Here is a 16106-nt window from a genome sequence, read left to right as displayed (position 1 = left end):
AGAGATTGATATAAGCTAATGAATCTGTCAATCAACACCAGTTGTATAGTTGGATCCAAGAGAACACGTTGACAACAGCAGCAGATAGGTCCACAAGCTGCCTCATTTGACGAGATATTGGACAGTACCCATTTTTTGCCAAATATCTCCATCCTCTAGCTAATGTAAGGAAAAATCTCTCATCTTGCACAAAAAAGTTCTTCACTGCCAACACCCCACATACTCACACTTTTTATTTTTTAGTTACAAAAAAATATTTAGAGAAGACAACAGAAATTGTGAATAGTTGATTTTGGGCTTTGGGTTTCTTTGGTTCTCTCCAGAAACAACTGCTGGACTCTTTTTATTTTTTCCTGATGCTAACTGTAAAATTTTGATTAATATGTATGGTTTTGCTTTACCTACATAACTTTGCCAATTGGCTTGTACAATTTTCAAAACACCACACCACTATAACAGCTTTGTGACAGCACGAAAATCATGAATTCTCTCCTACATTCAGTGCTAAGAAAGATTCAGCCTCAAAAAAATGTGCACACAGTTTGCTTTCCTTTGCCTAAAAACAATCACCCCACTTAAAGATAACTAATGAAGTATCAATCAGTAAATAATTTGGCTTATATCATCTTATTACCTCAGCACTGAAAGTCATATGCTATACTAAAAAAGCTTACCAATTAATGAAAACTGCAAACTCCCAGATGCACCAAATGGAAGGGGTAGAATCAAAAAAGCCTGTACTGTGAATATATTGTGTTACCACAAACCCAGACATTTTAGAAAAACAGTGCAGTGAAAGGCCCTTCTGACATACTAGGTGATATTTGTTCAGCTGCAACTGAAAACAGACTGCGTGAACAACTGAGATAAGGACACGTGCCCTAAACGTTTACAGGGCAAAAGGGAACGTCCTACCTGCAAATGCTAAAGGGAAAGAATGAAATGTGAAATTGTAGTCTCACTTAATTAAAAAGTTGCTTTCAAATGTTTTTTTTTTGTTGTTTTAAAAATAAAACTAAATTAAAATATAATGATTAAGTGTGTAAGACTGCTTCTTTCCTTGGTGAAATTGTTCCTACTCTGCAAAAAACTGAAGATGGGAACACATGGACAGAGTGAAACGTAACACTTTCTTTGCTGCGGACCAAACAGACTTCTGAAAAGCATTGTGTTAACACACAATTTTGGTTATTCTAAGATTAAAAAAATTATATAAAAAAAGAAAAAGAAAGAAAGAAAAAAGAAAAAATACAAGAAGATACAAAAGACACATGAATTCATGCTATGCTACGCTTCCACTCCAAAAATACATCAACTATAACTTACTTTCTCAGCAAGAATAGTATTTCTATTTTAACAAATACACTAGTCTCAGAAGCAGCTGAGAAAAATCCAGTTGAACGAAAACATCTGCAAAAGCACGTTAGATTGACATAAAATGTCTGAGTTTACTTTCAAGATTGCTCATTTAAAAGACACATCATTAAGTTTTATAATTTACAGGTCTTATTTTTCATGTGACTACCCCGATATTCAACAAAAAGCACTGTCAGTCTTTGCTTGAGTGTGTTGTTTGTGATACAGTTTCTACTGTCCGTTTTTGCCTCATTAGAATTAAAATCAGAAAACCAAACACCTTAAAAGGATTTACAGAGAAATAAATTCTTACTAAACACTTTTTTGTTGTGTTACATAACAATAAAGACTTTTATATTATTTTTAATATTATGTTTAAGGTTTTCCTGATAGTTGCTTAATATTAGAAACTTTTTATTTATGACCAAAACATTGTCTAGATCTATGAAAACTGCCAGGACAAGTTTCATCAGATATCACTTCAATGTTACAGAGTATATAGTCGTACTCTGGTCTGCTGTAAGTAATCATATAAAGCTGTAAAAATACAAGAGTCCCTACTCCAACCGCAACAGTGTGCCTCATGCTATAAAAATAGAGCAGGCATGTACTTTTTCTTTTTTTCCCCTCCTCTCCAGTAAAGCTATAGGGCAATTTTCCAGAAGAAGAAAAATGAATTTGGAACCTTCCTACAGAGACCTCCAATTTAAAATAATCAATTAAAGGAAGATGACTTCAAGGACCAAGTCGCTGGAACAATTTGTCACACACAGCTGTGTCAGCTCCAGTGAGAGCAATTAATAGTAACCAAAATTTTTAGTTTTGTAGCTTTTTGTACTTTTGTGTACAAAAGACTGTTGCAAAGGTTTTGAGGTACCTATTTTAACGTACAGAAATAGTGTAATATTTTACTGACTATTCTGAAGTCAGACTTTCATATTAGGTTAACTAATTTCCTACGCTTACTACTTCCAGTGAACAATGAAAATTATTCAAGTTATGCTAATCAAAAGTAACAGCTAATGGAATTTAAAAAAATCACCAAGTTCATACAAAGGTTGATAAAAATCTCAATTTGACAGCTTGCTTTCTCACAGTGTGCTTTTTTAAGGCACACCCTTCTACATTAAGATAGCGGCCATTATCACATAGGCCATGGTAGCTATTTTGGTATGGTACTTGGTTTTGATTGAAAGTTGCATATACACTGGACACAGTCTTAGATTGGTTTCCAGATGATGCAACGTTAGCATGAGAACGCATTTCATAGTAACATAGTAATGCATCTGCAGCCCCAAAACCGCAGAAATGCATGCTTGCCAATACTACTAAAGAAAATAACAATTTTAAAGGGCAGAGATTCAAAACTGAGACAGTATGGTAGTTATAATTGCCCCCAACAATCTGTATTTTATTATTTGCCATAAGTCAGGCTTGTTTTCATATTAGAAAGAACAGAAAAGCAGCTTCAGCCTAGTTGCATGACACACTTGGACAGTATCTACTCCTCTGCATGACAGCTGGAAAAGTGTATCTCCATTTTTAAGTATAGCTATTTAACTTAACTTTTTGTTATTCATATTGTACTTGTTTTCTTCATTCAGCACTTACCAATAAATCTAATTAAATAGTATGCATTATTTAGAAAACAAGTCAGAACATGAGACTGGTAGAATGACAAGCATTTCTAAATAACTATTTCAATACCTGTATTTCAATAACTATTTTACGTTAATATGTATAGAAAAAATTTTCATATCGGTTGGATACCAGATTTTTTTGAAAAACATTAAGTGACAGTCCTCTCCCATCACATGGGATTCTTAGTATTATATCAGGATAGCTCTACTCACATTGGCACATTTACAAACACTATCAGCACGGAAGCCAAAGGCAGTATGAAAACAGGGTCTACTTTGTGTTCTCAGCCCAAGAACGTGAGGCTCGTATAGCTAAGATCTGAGAACATACTGACAATATGATAAAAATGTTGCATTACTACCACCCTATTTCATGCTACAACTCCTTTGAGGCTGAAAAGAAATACAATTTCTCAAAAAGCCAAGCCAACATCTATTATAAATATTAATTTCACTTCCAGTATTCACAACTAGAAGAACTGTATTAAAAATTTAATAAAAACGCATTAAAGCTCCATTCCAATTCTAAGTTATTGTAATTACAATACCCAAGAAAGTAGTTTAAAAATTTGAATCTCTCGCTTTAATGCAGGCAAATGACATTTTTCAGTGAACTCTGAATCAAATTCTACCCTGTAAGTATGAAATGTTCGTATCTAGGCAGACAGTCGAAGAGATAGGCATATGCAGAATCTCTATATTCTAGTGTTGTTAACACACATCTTCAAAGACTGAAAATACAATTAACTGTTAAAAATATATCTAAAGTTTGTGTTAAGAGAAATCTACGAAATCTTTGGGAAAAAATAATTATAAAGCTATTTCCACTAGATTTAATACACACTGGGATATTATCTATTTCTTTTCAGAAAAGCACAGTGTCTGACATTTGAAAAAAAATCACAATTTGTCTACTCACAGCTACAACATGTTTTATACAGTTGTTTCCATTTAATAAATTAAGAAAATACAGAAGATTTTGTAGACCACTGTAAATGAGTGTTGAGCTTTACTGAGGCAAAGTACTAAGCATGCACATTTTTAAAGGAATAAAAATAATATTTATCAACACAGAAGACTTATTTTTAACGGAGATAGCTATTTTAAAACTTTAACTACTTTGTTTTCCTATGTAGAATAACTCTGGGTATTACCTCATAATACTAATATGAAAAAAAAAACATTACTGAACACAGGAAAAGGATATCATTCCAAAACCAGAAGAACCACGTCACATACATCCAGAATTTTGTTGCCAAATATATTCCAAGAGGCAATGCGCTGTGCATGGAATGATCAAAGAATGACCTGAAAAGGTGCAGAGATGTCCCATGATAAGTTTCAATTTATAAAATGGAACACAAACCACCACTCATGAAAAGCACTTGCTGTTAAAAAGAGAACTACATGGGATATTTCAAAATACTCTATGAAAACATTTTCTTCATTTTTACCTTCACAGTTTGTGAGGAATACCTGTCTTCAACCTGTTCAGCCGAATGGTCACTGCTGAAAGTTATTAAAATTCACATTTGAAGTAGATATGTAAGTGTATTTCAGATAAATGACACAGACAGCCACAATATTGAAACACAATATATGTATTTCACCTGAAATAGGATGTTAATAGTTGAATTAATAACAATCTATAAAAATACAAGTGCCAGCTTACAAAGACTAACCATTGTTTTAATATATACTCATCATATTTCCTCGTCTTATAAAATCTTTACTAAATACATTAAAAAGACAAAATACTCAGTCCTCCCAGCAGAAAAAAAAATCTTGGATTTGATCATTTTGGAATTACTCAAAGTAACACTGAAAATATGGTGGGTTTTCTTCTCCCTCTTCATCTCCCATCCCCCCTCCCCCCTTTTTTTAATTAAGGATAACCATGATTCAGTTTCAGCATATTTCACAAGTCAACAACACCACAGCAATCTAAAACTGGACAAGAAATGTAGACTGTTTAAATACTTATTCTAAAACCACACTTTGAAAGCAATTAGAAATCAATGAGATTGCTAGCCTACAGCATGGACATTGATTGGAAATGGCATTTACGTTAGAGATTTGTGATTCTGTGATTTCAATGCCAAAGATATTTAAGAAACCCATACACCAAAAAATACATTTTAAAATTACCTCCATAAGGGAAAAAAATTGAGAGATGTTGGTGTTATCAGTCTACATATTTCAAATATTTCTGATTCTTGAGTCTTTTGCTTTTGTTACAGTTGCCAACAGAAAGTCAGAGGTAAAACTGTTGAGTTCAGTTCCTGCATTAGTAAATTTGTCAAATTCTAAGGCAGAAAGTTACTTCTTCAATCAAAATTTTAAAAAGTAGGCCTTCTGAATTCTTTTCAGCTTCTTATCATCTTGCATATTAAAGGATATTCTGAAAAAAATTTGAATTTAGCTGACACAAATTACGTGAACAAGCAGGACTTGGTATTCAAGGAAAAATTGCTAAACATATCAAAAATTACATTCTCAAATGCTAAATTGTTTGAAATAGAACTTCTTTCATCTCCTTATCAAAGGTGCAATTGACGCATTTGGCTTTTTGTCCTGACGGTATCCTCAGGGTTGCTCTGGACAAACTTGTGCACCAAGCAGTTCTCATTTTACTCCATTACAGTAACTTTCTCTTTGTCTACTAAAGGCTACTTTTGAGTAACTTCTGAGAAAATTCTATAAGAAACATGAGCTAAGAGAGTAAATTAATTATTAAGAGTAGATAGATCTCAATACGTATTAGTTACTCAGCAGTGACCTTTCTTTTAGTGGCTTCTATGTATTCTTCCTTTGTGAAAGTAGCATGGAGAAAAAGCAGCTAAGTGGGTTAGTGAAAATTCAACAGGGAAAGGGAATACTAATAAAACAATAGCAGAAGTAACTGCAATTTCATTCAGTTCTGGCCTTTATAGAAAGCACCTAGAAAAACATTTATACTAAACATTAAAGAAAGAACAAGAGAAAGTGAAAGAATGTTAAACACAAATACACATCAGATAGGTCAAAAGTATAAAACTCAAGGAAACATAAATCTTGAGAAACTTGATGAAATTGTGGCCTTGCCTGCAGGAGATCGTGCTGGTTGAGGACTTGCATTGCAGATAGATAAAGAGCTGCAGGAGGAGGAGAGCACATTGCACTGCAACAGAGACGATCTGAAAAAGAGACTAAGCACATCGTCTCCAAGCCCCTGCAGAGACCAGAGCCTAAACTCCCCAGAGCGGGCAGGCAGTGTCTGTCCTTATCAGGTTGTGAAATGGAGAATCCCATGCAGATGGGGAACAGGGAGCAGTGTCTAAAACAGCACTTGAGCCAGCTGAGCCTGAGGCCCACAGCTGCACCAAGAGGCAGTGGTGAGTGACAGTAGTGGGAGGCTCCCTCCTGCAGGGGACAAAGGACCATCTGCCAACCTGGCCTACTGTCTAGAGAGGTTTGCTGCTTGCCAGGGACTTGGACTCAGGACCTTGCAGAGAGGTTGCCGTAGCGTACCCAGCCCTCAACTCCCCTGCTGCTGCTTTGCCATGTGGGCCCCTGAAATACTGCCAGGGGAGGCCTGGAGTGTGTCAAGCATAAACATTGGGCTGTAAGCAAGGGCGACGGGCATGGCAGCCCGAGTGGCTTTCTCCTTGATCCTGCCAATGAGGAGGAAGGGCTTGAGGAGGCATGGATGGATCCTGCAGGTCATCAGCTGTTCACACAGGTGGTGTTGAGAGCAGGGATTTAGTTTTTATGACCCCTGAACCCTCTCTGAGGATTGAAGACTACTGGGAAGAGATGGGATCCCACCTGACCAAGTGGGTCAAAAGCATCATTACCAACAGGCTGACTAGCCTGGTAAGGCAAGTTTCAAACCAAGAATGATAGGGGAGGGAGATGACAACCCACCATCAAGCAAGGAAGTGGTGGACAGGAATGGCAAGCAAAGGGTACAGGGTGAAAAAGAGTGAGCTCGTGACGAGCAATATAGGGCTGAAGTGGACCCCTGTCAGGCACATACACACAAATAGCGAAGTGCCAAGAGGACAATGCTACGGGGGAGGCGCTCACGCTCTTTCCTGGGAAATCAGCATGACTTGGTGACTGAGGTGCCTCTACAGTAACACACACAGCACAAGGAACAAACAACGGGGAATTAGAGGTCCATACACAGCTGCAGGGCTAAGATCTCATCCGGATCACAGAGTCATACCAAGATAGCTCATAGAACTGGAGAGCCACAGATGGACAAAAGCTGTTTAGGAATGACAGGGCAAGATGTCAAGGAAGGGTAACTTCCCCGTATGTACAATTCCATGCATGGACCTTTTCCTGGAGATGGATGGGCTAAGATTCAAGGGAAGGTGACAATGTTGTGGTGGGTGTCTGCTATAGACCATCTGAACAGAGAGAAGTAGATGAGGCCTTCTTCAGACCACTGAAAGAAGTTTCACAGTTGCATGTCCTGGGCTTCATAGAGAGCAACACAGCAAGGCTCTTGCTCTCCAGAAACTTTCTGGATTGCTTTAATGGTAAATTCCTAACACAGCTGATGCAGGAGCTGATAAGGCTCTGCTGGACCTCATACTTACAAACACAAAAGAACTGCTTGGGGAAAAGGGAAAGCTGGGGGCAGTCTTAGCTTGCATTCATGGTGACTGGCCATGCAGTCACCATGAGATTGTGGAGTTCAGGATCCTAAGAAGGGAGCAAGGCAAAAAAGCTTCAGGAGAGAAGATTTCAGCCTGCTCAGGGACCTGCTTGGAAAAGTCCTATGGGATATGGTCCTGGAGAAAAGAGGGATCTAGGAGAACTGGTTGATCTTCAAGTTGTATCTCCTCTAAGCTCAAGAATTGTTCATCTCAATGTGAAGAAAGTCAAGGAAAGCTGGCAGGAGGCCTGCATGGACGGGCAAGGAGCTTCTGATAAAACTCAAATGTAAAAAGGAAGAGTACAAGAGGTGGTAGCAGGGTCAGGTGACCCAGAAGGAATACAGACACTGGCTGAGTCTGCAGGGAAGGGTTTAGGAAAGCCAAAGCCCATCTGGAGCAGAAACTGGCAAGCAATATGAAGGGCCACAAGCAAGGCTTATATCAGCAGAAAAAAGAGAGGCTCCTGGGCTGCATTAGGCAGAGTTATGACAGCTTGTCAAGGGAAGCGGTTATGCCCCTCGACTCAGCACTAGCAAAACCACATCTGAAGTGCTGGGTCCAGCCCTGGGGTCCCTAGTACAAGACAGACATGGATTTATAAGTCCAGCAAAGACCATGAAGATGATTAAGGCACTGGAGCATCTGACATATGAGGTGAGGCTGAGAGTGCTGGATTGGGTACATTTTTAATCAAATACCCAATGAGAACAAATGAAGAAGATGGAGTCACTCAGTGACACCCACTAAAAGGGCAAGAGATAATAGGCACAAACTGAAGTACAGGACATACCATTTAAACGTAAGAATAATGTTTTATAGTGTGAAGGTGGTCAAGCACTGGAACAGATTGCCCGGGGCTGTGGCATCTCCGTTCTTGAAAGGTTCAAAATACAACTAGACACAGCCCTAAGCAATCTGCTGTAGTTGCTCCTGCTTTGAGCAGGATGGCTGTTTGTATTGGGCAGGATCAACTGCTTTGAAGCAGGGTTGAACTAGACAATCTCAAGTCCCTTCCAACTTCAACAATCCTGAGAAATAAAAATAGCAATCTGTAGAAAGTGCTGATTCTGAGAATGGAAATGGGCATAAGAGTACCATGCATTCTCATACCAAGAGTATGGCTTGCACAGTAACAACTAGTTAGTCTCACTAGGTTAATGAGTATAGATATGAGAATATCTAATTCGTAGGAGTATATTAGAAGAGAATGTCTAATAGCAACTTGGACATTCCAAGTGCCTTGAGAAACAGAGATCCCAGTTCCATAGCATGTATTGTGAGAGGCTACCTAGGCAGCTAAAACCACCCTTGCCACTGTATGCAACGCAGCCAAGCTGTCATGGAAAACTACTTACTTTTGGCACACTTATCAATGAAAGACAATTGCATTAATCAGAAAAATACTGTTTCAGGAAACTAGAATTCAGACAATGAGCAGAGATTTTTCCCATCTGTGTGAAAATGTAAGTGATATAAACAAGACAATGTCATGAGCTTGATGTTTGCTTGTTTCTTTGTCACAAGAAGGTACTTTTCCAAGGAACTCAGAAGATTCCTAAAGATGTTTCTAATGGGGATCTTTAAATCAGAGAGGATCAGGTTTACACAGATACTCTTCCTCTGGCTTGAAGATTATTTAGAAAGCAATAGTAATACCCAACATACTCTGAAGATAAAGTCATGAAGAGTCCCTTAGGCCTGTTATCTTAGCCCTGTTGTCTGTCTGTCCTGTGTGCACAGCTTCCCCCCCCCCCCCCCCAAAAAAAAAGTGCCAACGAGTTTTTGACAATGGCTGTTTGCAAGCAAGGTATGTATGGGAATGATTCCCATACACAGAATTCACAGAATTTTCCTTTTCTCTATAAAGGGAAAAGAAGGAGGAGCAAATGGTACTAACGGACACAGCATCCAATAACAGAAAAACACAAAAGGTCTTAAGCATGAGGAAATACTAGGTTTACATATATATGAAATGTTAAGTACAGATGTAGTCCACAGATTCTGAGAATCTGTTGAAAGATGCATGTGCACTTAGATACTTAAAAGTACTCATAAATGTGTGTGTGCACATGCACTTACACAGAAAACTAAAATTCTTTATGATTAGGTAACAAATTACAATATATATTATTAGAAAGAAGCCTTCTCCTTTAATCATCCCTCTTGGCAAAAACAGAAGCTGTAAGTCCTATATCTACGTTTCTCTTTGTAAATCTTAGATATTTTGGGGTATTTTAATTCTTAAAAAAAAAAAAATTAATAGCACACTGGTACTTTTTTTTTTCCCTATTCCTTTTAAATAACTTTCCCCTTGACTGTTTCCTTCAAAACTCATACAGATGACTGAGACAGACATTCAGCACCCTCCTCTGGAGACTGACTGCATTTCGATTCTGTTGTTAGCTTCTGTTAACTCAGTAATATTCACCCAGAGTAATTCAATGGCTATTTGTAAGATCACAGAGCATTAAAAGAGCTAAACTGCAAAAGATTTTTCCCTGAAGTAGCGACAAAAAAAAAAAAAAAAAAAAAAAAAAAAAATCCAACAGACAAGTGTTGCATATTCAAAAACACACATGAAAAATAAAAATTTAAGATTATTTATTAAATAAACAAGATGCCAACTAAACATTTTTTCTGTACACACTAAATAGACAGTGTTGTTGTAAAACACTTACTTTGAAAGAAACTGCACCATAGCCCAAACACCACCATACATCAGCCCTTTAATGAGCCAAGAATCAATGTCAAGGTCTGCTATAAACCCAACCAGCCAAATAACCAGGAAAGGAGTTCCCAGCATCACCTTCTGACGGAATTCCTGTATAGAAACAGATACCAATAAGAAAATTTATTTTTACTTGTCACAACAAAAAGATGACGTTTCCTAAACCTGCAGCGTGGACAGACTTCATTGTCTGAAAAAACTACACCCACCTAACACAAAAACCCTGCATATTTACAGCAGTAGTAACATGGATTTTGTTCTAGTTCTTCTCACCTTATCAGCTTTCAGCTTTCTGAGAAAGGATGGACTGTCATATCCCTTTGCCTGTCTTGCTTCCTGTAAGTGGTTGATCATCCACACATTCTTCCTCTGTTTCGCCAGATCAAGTGGTGATTCTCCCTGTCAAGAATATAAAAATGGGAAACGTCTAATTTAAAAATAAAATGCATTCAGATCACTTTTAAAATAGCAAATTGGCAGGTTAAAAATAATGCATTTAAAAACAGATTAAACTACATTCTGGCACTTATAGTTGTCTGCAACTTACTTGACGCCAAACAGATCACTAATTCCTTTTGGTCTTTTTGCTCTTATAACTGTACATGAGTAGAGAAGCAGGATATTAAATTTGTGATCCTGACACTAAATGTCTTGATGCAGCAATAACTGTTGCCTTTGCCATAAAACATCTGTGTTTGTGTTCTACACAGTCTACTAGTCTGTAAATGAGAGACTGTGCTTCTCCCTCAGCTATTGACAGGCAGCAGAAATCAAACAAAGAAGAATTTGTGACCCACTGGATCATGGAAACTCTCCCAGTGTAAAGCCTTACTTCTCAGTTAATCCTCTGCCTACTTGGTAGTACTAATATCATGGAATGTTTCTTAAAAAGATTTTTCTTTTTTTAATACAAACTTAATGGTCTTGTTTGTTTCAGTCACTGAAATTCTAGGGGAAAAAAAAGGGAAAGAATAAACTGATTCCTCATGTCCAACTTGTTCCCAAACTCTGAGCTCTCATGCTTGGCTTATGCTTCGCATACAATGAATACAAAGCCAACAATGGTCCATGCTTTTCTTTTCCTTACAGAGACAACCAACAGAGAAGGCAAGAGAAAAATATATAGAGTCCAAAGGTGCCTATCAACTAATTTGATTTTATTGCTTTTTAAACATCTAGAAAGAGAGCTAAATGAAAGTTATTGATTGGGTCTGAAATTATAGAGGAGGCAAGAGACAACCAACTGCAGGTACCTCCAGCTTCAGTTTTGCATTTGACTCCTCCTCTCTTCTACTGGAGTTAACTCCCCTCCTAAACAAAGCATTCATGGAGGCTTGAAAAATGGCTGAATCCTCCATCGCTCGGCCCCCTCCTAAAAAAAAAGTGAGACAGGTACCAGAAACTGAAATACCCAGGAAGGGCAATACTTACTATAGACAGAAGAGATTTCAAAGACAAAAAGGACAGTTAGTTACCTACATCCCATAGCAAGACAATGGGAATGGAGTACTTAACTCTCATTTTGCCTTTGAAATCTTGCTCTGAGTCTCTAAAAGGAGGATAAATAGCACAGACTACATATTATGAGGTAAAGTGTTTCACTGTCTAACAGAACCTGGCATTTCTTCTGTCTGGTAAGTTAAGCTAGCAAAATCAATTAGTGAAGAATAACCTTTTGACTTCACTTAGCTTCAAAGCCCGATTAAGAAACAGATAAAGTTAGTTAAGTTACCCTCAAGAGAAACTCTTGAGATCAAACTATGGTGCCTGCTTCATCACAAAGCTAATAGCATCCTGAATTGCTAATATCGGGAAAACTCCAGAGATGCCTTTTTTTTAAAAAACTGTCATTTTATAAATCCAGACTATAAGATTACCTGCAGACAAGCAATCCCCTCTGGGAGTTGATCTCCCAAGTAAATCCTCAAGTTGTCTTGGGGTCCAGCTGAGCATCCCTTCCACTAGAGGGCCATGAGACACCTAGGAACTGCCTAGACAAAAAGATTGAGGGAGCTTTAAAGACATCTTCCACTACGCTTCTGATCACCCGGCCATTTTAATGTTTTCCTTATAGACACAGAGAAGCATGGCCAATTTGCTTAAAAAGCAAAACTAAAGGAAAACAACCTCCCAACAAACCAGGGATCTTAAGCCTTAGTCTAGTAATACAATTATCAGTTTGCCAGCGAGCAATTAGGCTTTAATAGCATGTATTTTGAGAATTTTAAGTGATTAGACAGAAAATAATCTGCAGTAGCATTACCATACAGCATTTTCAACATAGACTTTCGCAGAGAAGTCTTCAGATATGCTACATAATCAAGAAACTAAACCTAAAGTCCATTCAAAGATTCACCAATAGTTTTGATATTTTTTTGAACAAGCATCTTCCTTAAAGCATAGAAGTTCCTTACTCTATTTAGGAGGGGGTGTGCTTCTACATACATTTAAATAAAATTTATTAACCCTCTCCCCCTTCTCTGATTAACCCAATCCTCAAATTTTGTCCTTATTTGCCCAATCTGTTTCCTGGTGTAGCAAGACATTTTGTCCTAATTAAAGCAGACAAACAAAAACCCTCAAACCAAAAAAAAAAAAAAAAAAAAAAAAAACCACACTCCAAAAGCCTCCTTTGACTACTGAAAAGGAGCTTACACCTCCAACTCCAGTTCTCAAAGGAGATATGGGGGAGTCTTAATACAAAAATAGCAATATTATTTTCTTATACACCGTAACAATGAAGGTAACTCAAGCAGGACAAACCCACTTTGATTAACTTGAAAAAACTGCATCTGTGAGGTATACACACTGTGGTGTTACTACTATTACACTGTCTAGCATCCTTATACTTTCAAGGCAGATCATTTCTATTTTTTAATATCAAGTTTTAGTCTAGAGTAAGTCTCTTGAGTGCTGATGATTTATATTTCTCTTATACGGCCATCACTATTTCTCAGACTGCCATGTAAAATAAAGAGTGCCTTATTTAGATGACTGCTTCCAATTTACACCAACTTTCTCACCAAAACGCAGGAAGCTAGTAGCATGTAATTTTCTAACGTACACTACCTTGAAATTATTAAAGAAAAAAAAAATCAAAGCTCACATTCAATATTTCAGCCACTACATAATTTGAAAAAGATAAAGAGATTCCAACCAATGTATTTCTTTCATCTTAAATGCTTTATCAACATTTTTGGTTAATTCCATGGACTATCTGAGAAAAGGACTTCACTGAACAGAGACCTGGAAATGACTGCATCAGAACGGAACCTTTTGCAATTCCTTTTAATTTCAGGAAAACATGAGCCAGCCACTTCAACAAACAATTTCTGGCTCAAGAAAGAAAATTTTTGCTAAACGATCAATGGAGAAGCACAAGATGGTGACTTTCTATATGCCTATGGAAATCTCTCAAACTTATGTTTACTATGAACTTTTGCTAAACATATGATACACCACTCGATATCGGTTATAAAACCGCTAACAGAATGGCAAAACTGCCAATGCTAGAATAATTTGATCGTAGAAATCCCAGAGATCTTAGGAATCAATAGAAAGGCAACAGGAAACCTAGACTCCACTGCAGAAGGCAGGCAGTGGATAACGAAACGAGGCTCATGTCTTCCAGCATTACCGACAATACATCATGATCCAGCAGGTTCAAAAGCCTACTTTCCTACTGACTGCTGCTGTCTGTCAATAATGAACCGCTATGAACCGCTTCAGGCTAGTAGATATCCTTACACTTGGTCAGATATATTAAGCTTCCTTTTATGGAATCTGTAATTAAAAATTAGGTATGGAGTACTTTAAAACTCTTGGTAACACAAATCAGTCTCTCCAGGGAAGCAAGTTACAACACACTGATTGTTTCACAAAACCTCCTGATTTTTACCATTAGGTGGAACAGAAAGGAGCTTCATAACAGTTTGCAAGAGGTGAGATTAGAAGTGTATTTCATCCATGCATCTGACTTTACAGACCACTTCTTATATATTCACACCAATGAATACAAGAGACTAGTTGATTTGTTTTAAAGACATGCGAAAAGCCATATGGTTTTTCTGATGAGTTCTGATGAGTTTTCAGTGATCATCAGTATTTCTGGTGATCTAAAACTGAGGTAGGACCTAGAAAGACAGTAGCAAAATTTGACTGCACTCCTAAAAAATTTGACCCATGCTGTTCAAGAAAAGGGATGTATATGTTTTGTTAGCAAATGTATAAGTGTTTCTATCACGTGTGGATCACAACACATTTTTTTTTTCAATTGACAGCCTTGTACAATAGACCCTGGCCATCTTAATCAGTAAGAAAAAAAAAAAAAGTGAAAGGTCAGATTAACCAAATATTAAGTATTTTGTAAATGTACATACAGAGCTGTACTTTCCAATCTATCCATCTCATTTGTACTGTTAAGGGCAATATACAAATATTCAGAAAGAAATTGGGTAGTAGAAAATTATTTTTCTAAAAGTGAGCTCTCTGCTAACATCACAGACAGAAAAACTATCTTATGTGATAAATTGCATCTAATAAGATATAAAGGATGGTCCGGGAGCAATGGACAAAAAAACACTCCAGAGCAAAGCTTTAATATGCCCACTTCCCACTGCTGACTAAGCTCTTACAGACTATGTCTATAGCATAAATTGGAACAGCTCCTTAGCTTTTCTATGACTGGGATGTACTCTGTTAGTGCTGAATCTAGCTTCGTTAAAAGGTTCAGGTAGAACAGTCGGCAACTTAAGATCTGCCCCCCCAGAAGAATCAGTTTTCTGATTTTATTCTTACTGATACTTTTAGGCCTCAAATTCTTTACTGTCACTTGGTGAAAGAGACCTATTAGAGCATCCAGCTTGTCTCTGGGAGAAGACACAGATGTCTCACATCTCGCACCATCAAAACATGAAGTTGCCTCAAATCATAACTAGATGACATTCAGTCAGTTTTCCAATTTCACATCCAAATGCATGGTCTTCATGCATGCAGTCTAAACATACACGCACAAACCATCTGTTTGCACATATTCACTGGTGACTATTTACATGTGTACTTCTGAAGGTGCAGATTTAGTGATTCTACATCACTGTTAGTAAAAACTGATTTCTAGATTAAACACTAATGGCATGGCTTTTGCTGCATCTTCAAGGCCCCACCATACCCTCAATAATCATCTATTCTTCAGATTTATTACAGATTATTTCTGTATTAAATCACTTAGGATAAAAACAGATTGAGTGCTTACCTTGATGTTCTGAGCATCTACGTTAGCTCCAGCTTCTAACAGAAGGCTAATGACTGTAGTATTTCCTGCTAGCACAGCCCAGTGCAATGCTGTGTTTTTATGATATTTGTCTCCAAGATTAACAGAAACATTAAATGTAAGTAGCAATCGAGTTGGATCCACACTAAAAAAGAGAAGCCTCGTTAGATCTACAGAAGATTAGCTAAAATACATTCCAACTTGGTTACCGAAATCAGCTTCTATAGTGGACATTGATTAGGTACACTATTTAACATGAAAATTACTTTTTTGCTGATAAATATTAACAGCTCAAATTTCCAAAGACAATTCACAAAGATCTTACTGAATTTAAAAGGAGCTTAGTAAGGCATACAGTACCCAAATCTCTTAAAACTTATTCTGGGATATCTTGAACTATATTTTACATGCATTTTTATTTCCATATCTCTCAAAAATGTAACAGTACTAACAAATTTGTAAAA

The 16106-nt window shown here is 37.2% G+C and overlaps 1 protein-coding gene across 1 annotated transcript in view; it reads right to left on the bottom strand.

Annotated features, from left to right (window-relative positions):
- Positions 1-16106, bottom strand: part of ZDHHC17 (zinc finger DHHC-type palmitoyltransferase 17) — a 79768-nt gene that overhangs the window by 17425 nt on the left and 46237 nt on the right. The window contains exons 7-10 of the mRNA XM_062584724.1: positions 15625-15787; positions 10647-10772; positions 10324-10466; positions 4204-4304 (exon numbers count right to left, since the gene is read on the bottom strand). Of these exons, the coding sequence (XP_062440708.1) occupies positions 4204-4304; positions 10324-10466; positions 10647-10772; positions 15625-15787 (533 nt within the window). The remainder of the gene's footprint in view (positions 1-4203; positions 4305-10323; positions 10467-10646; positions 10773-15624; positions 15788-16106) is intronic.

Source organism: Rhea pennata, chromosome 1, assembly GCF_028389875.1.
Source record: "Rhea pennata isolate bPtePen1 chromosome 1, bPtePen1.pri, whole genome shotgun sequence".
NCBI lineage: Eukaryota > Metazoa > Chordata > Aves > Rheiformes > Rheidae > Rhea > Rhea pennata.
This window is presented reverse-complemented; position numbering and strand designations above follow the sequence as displayed.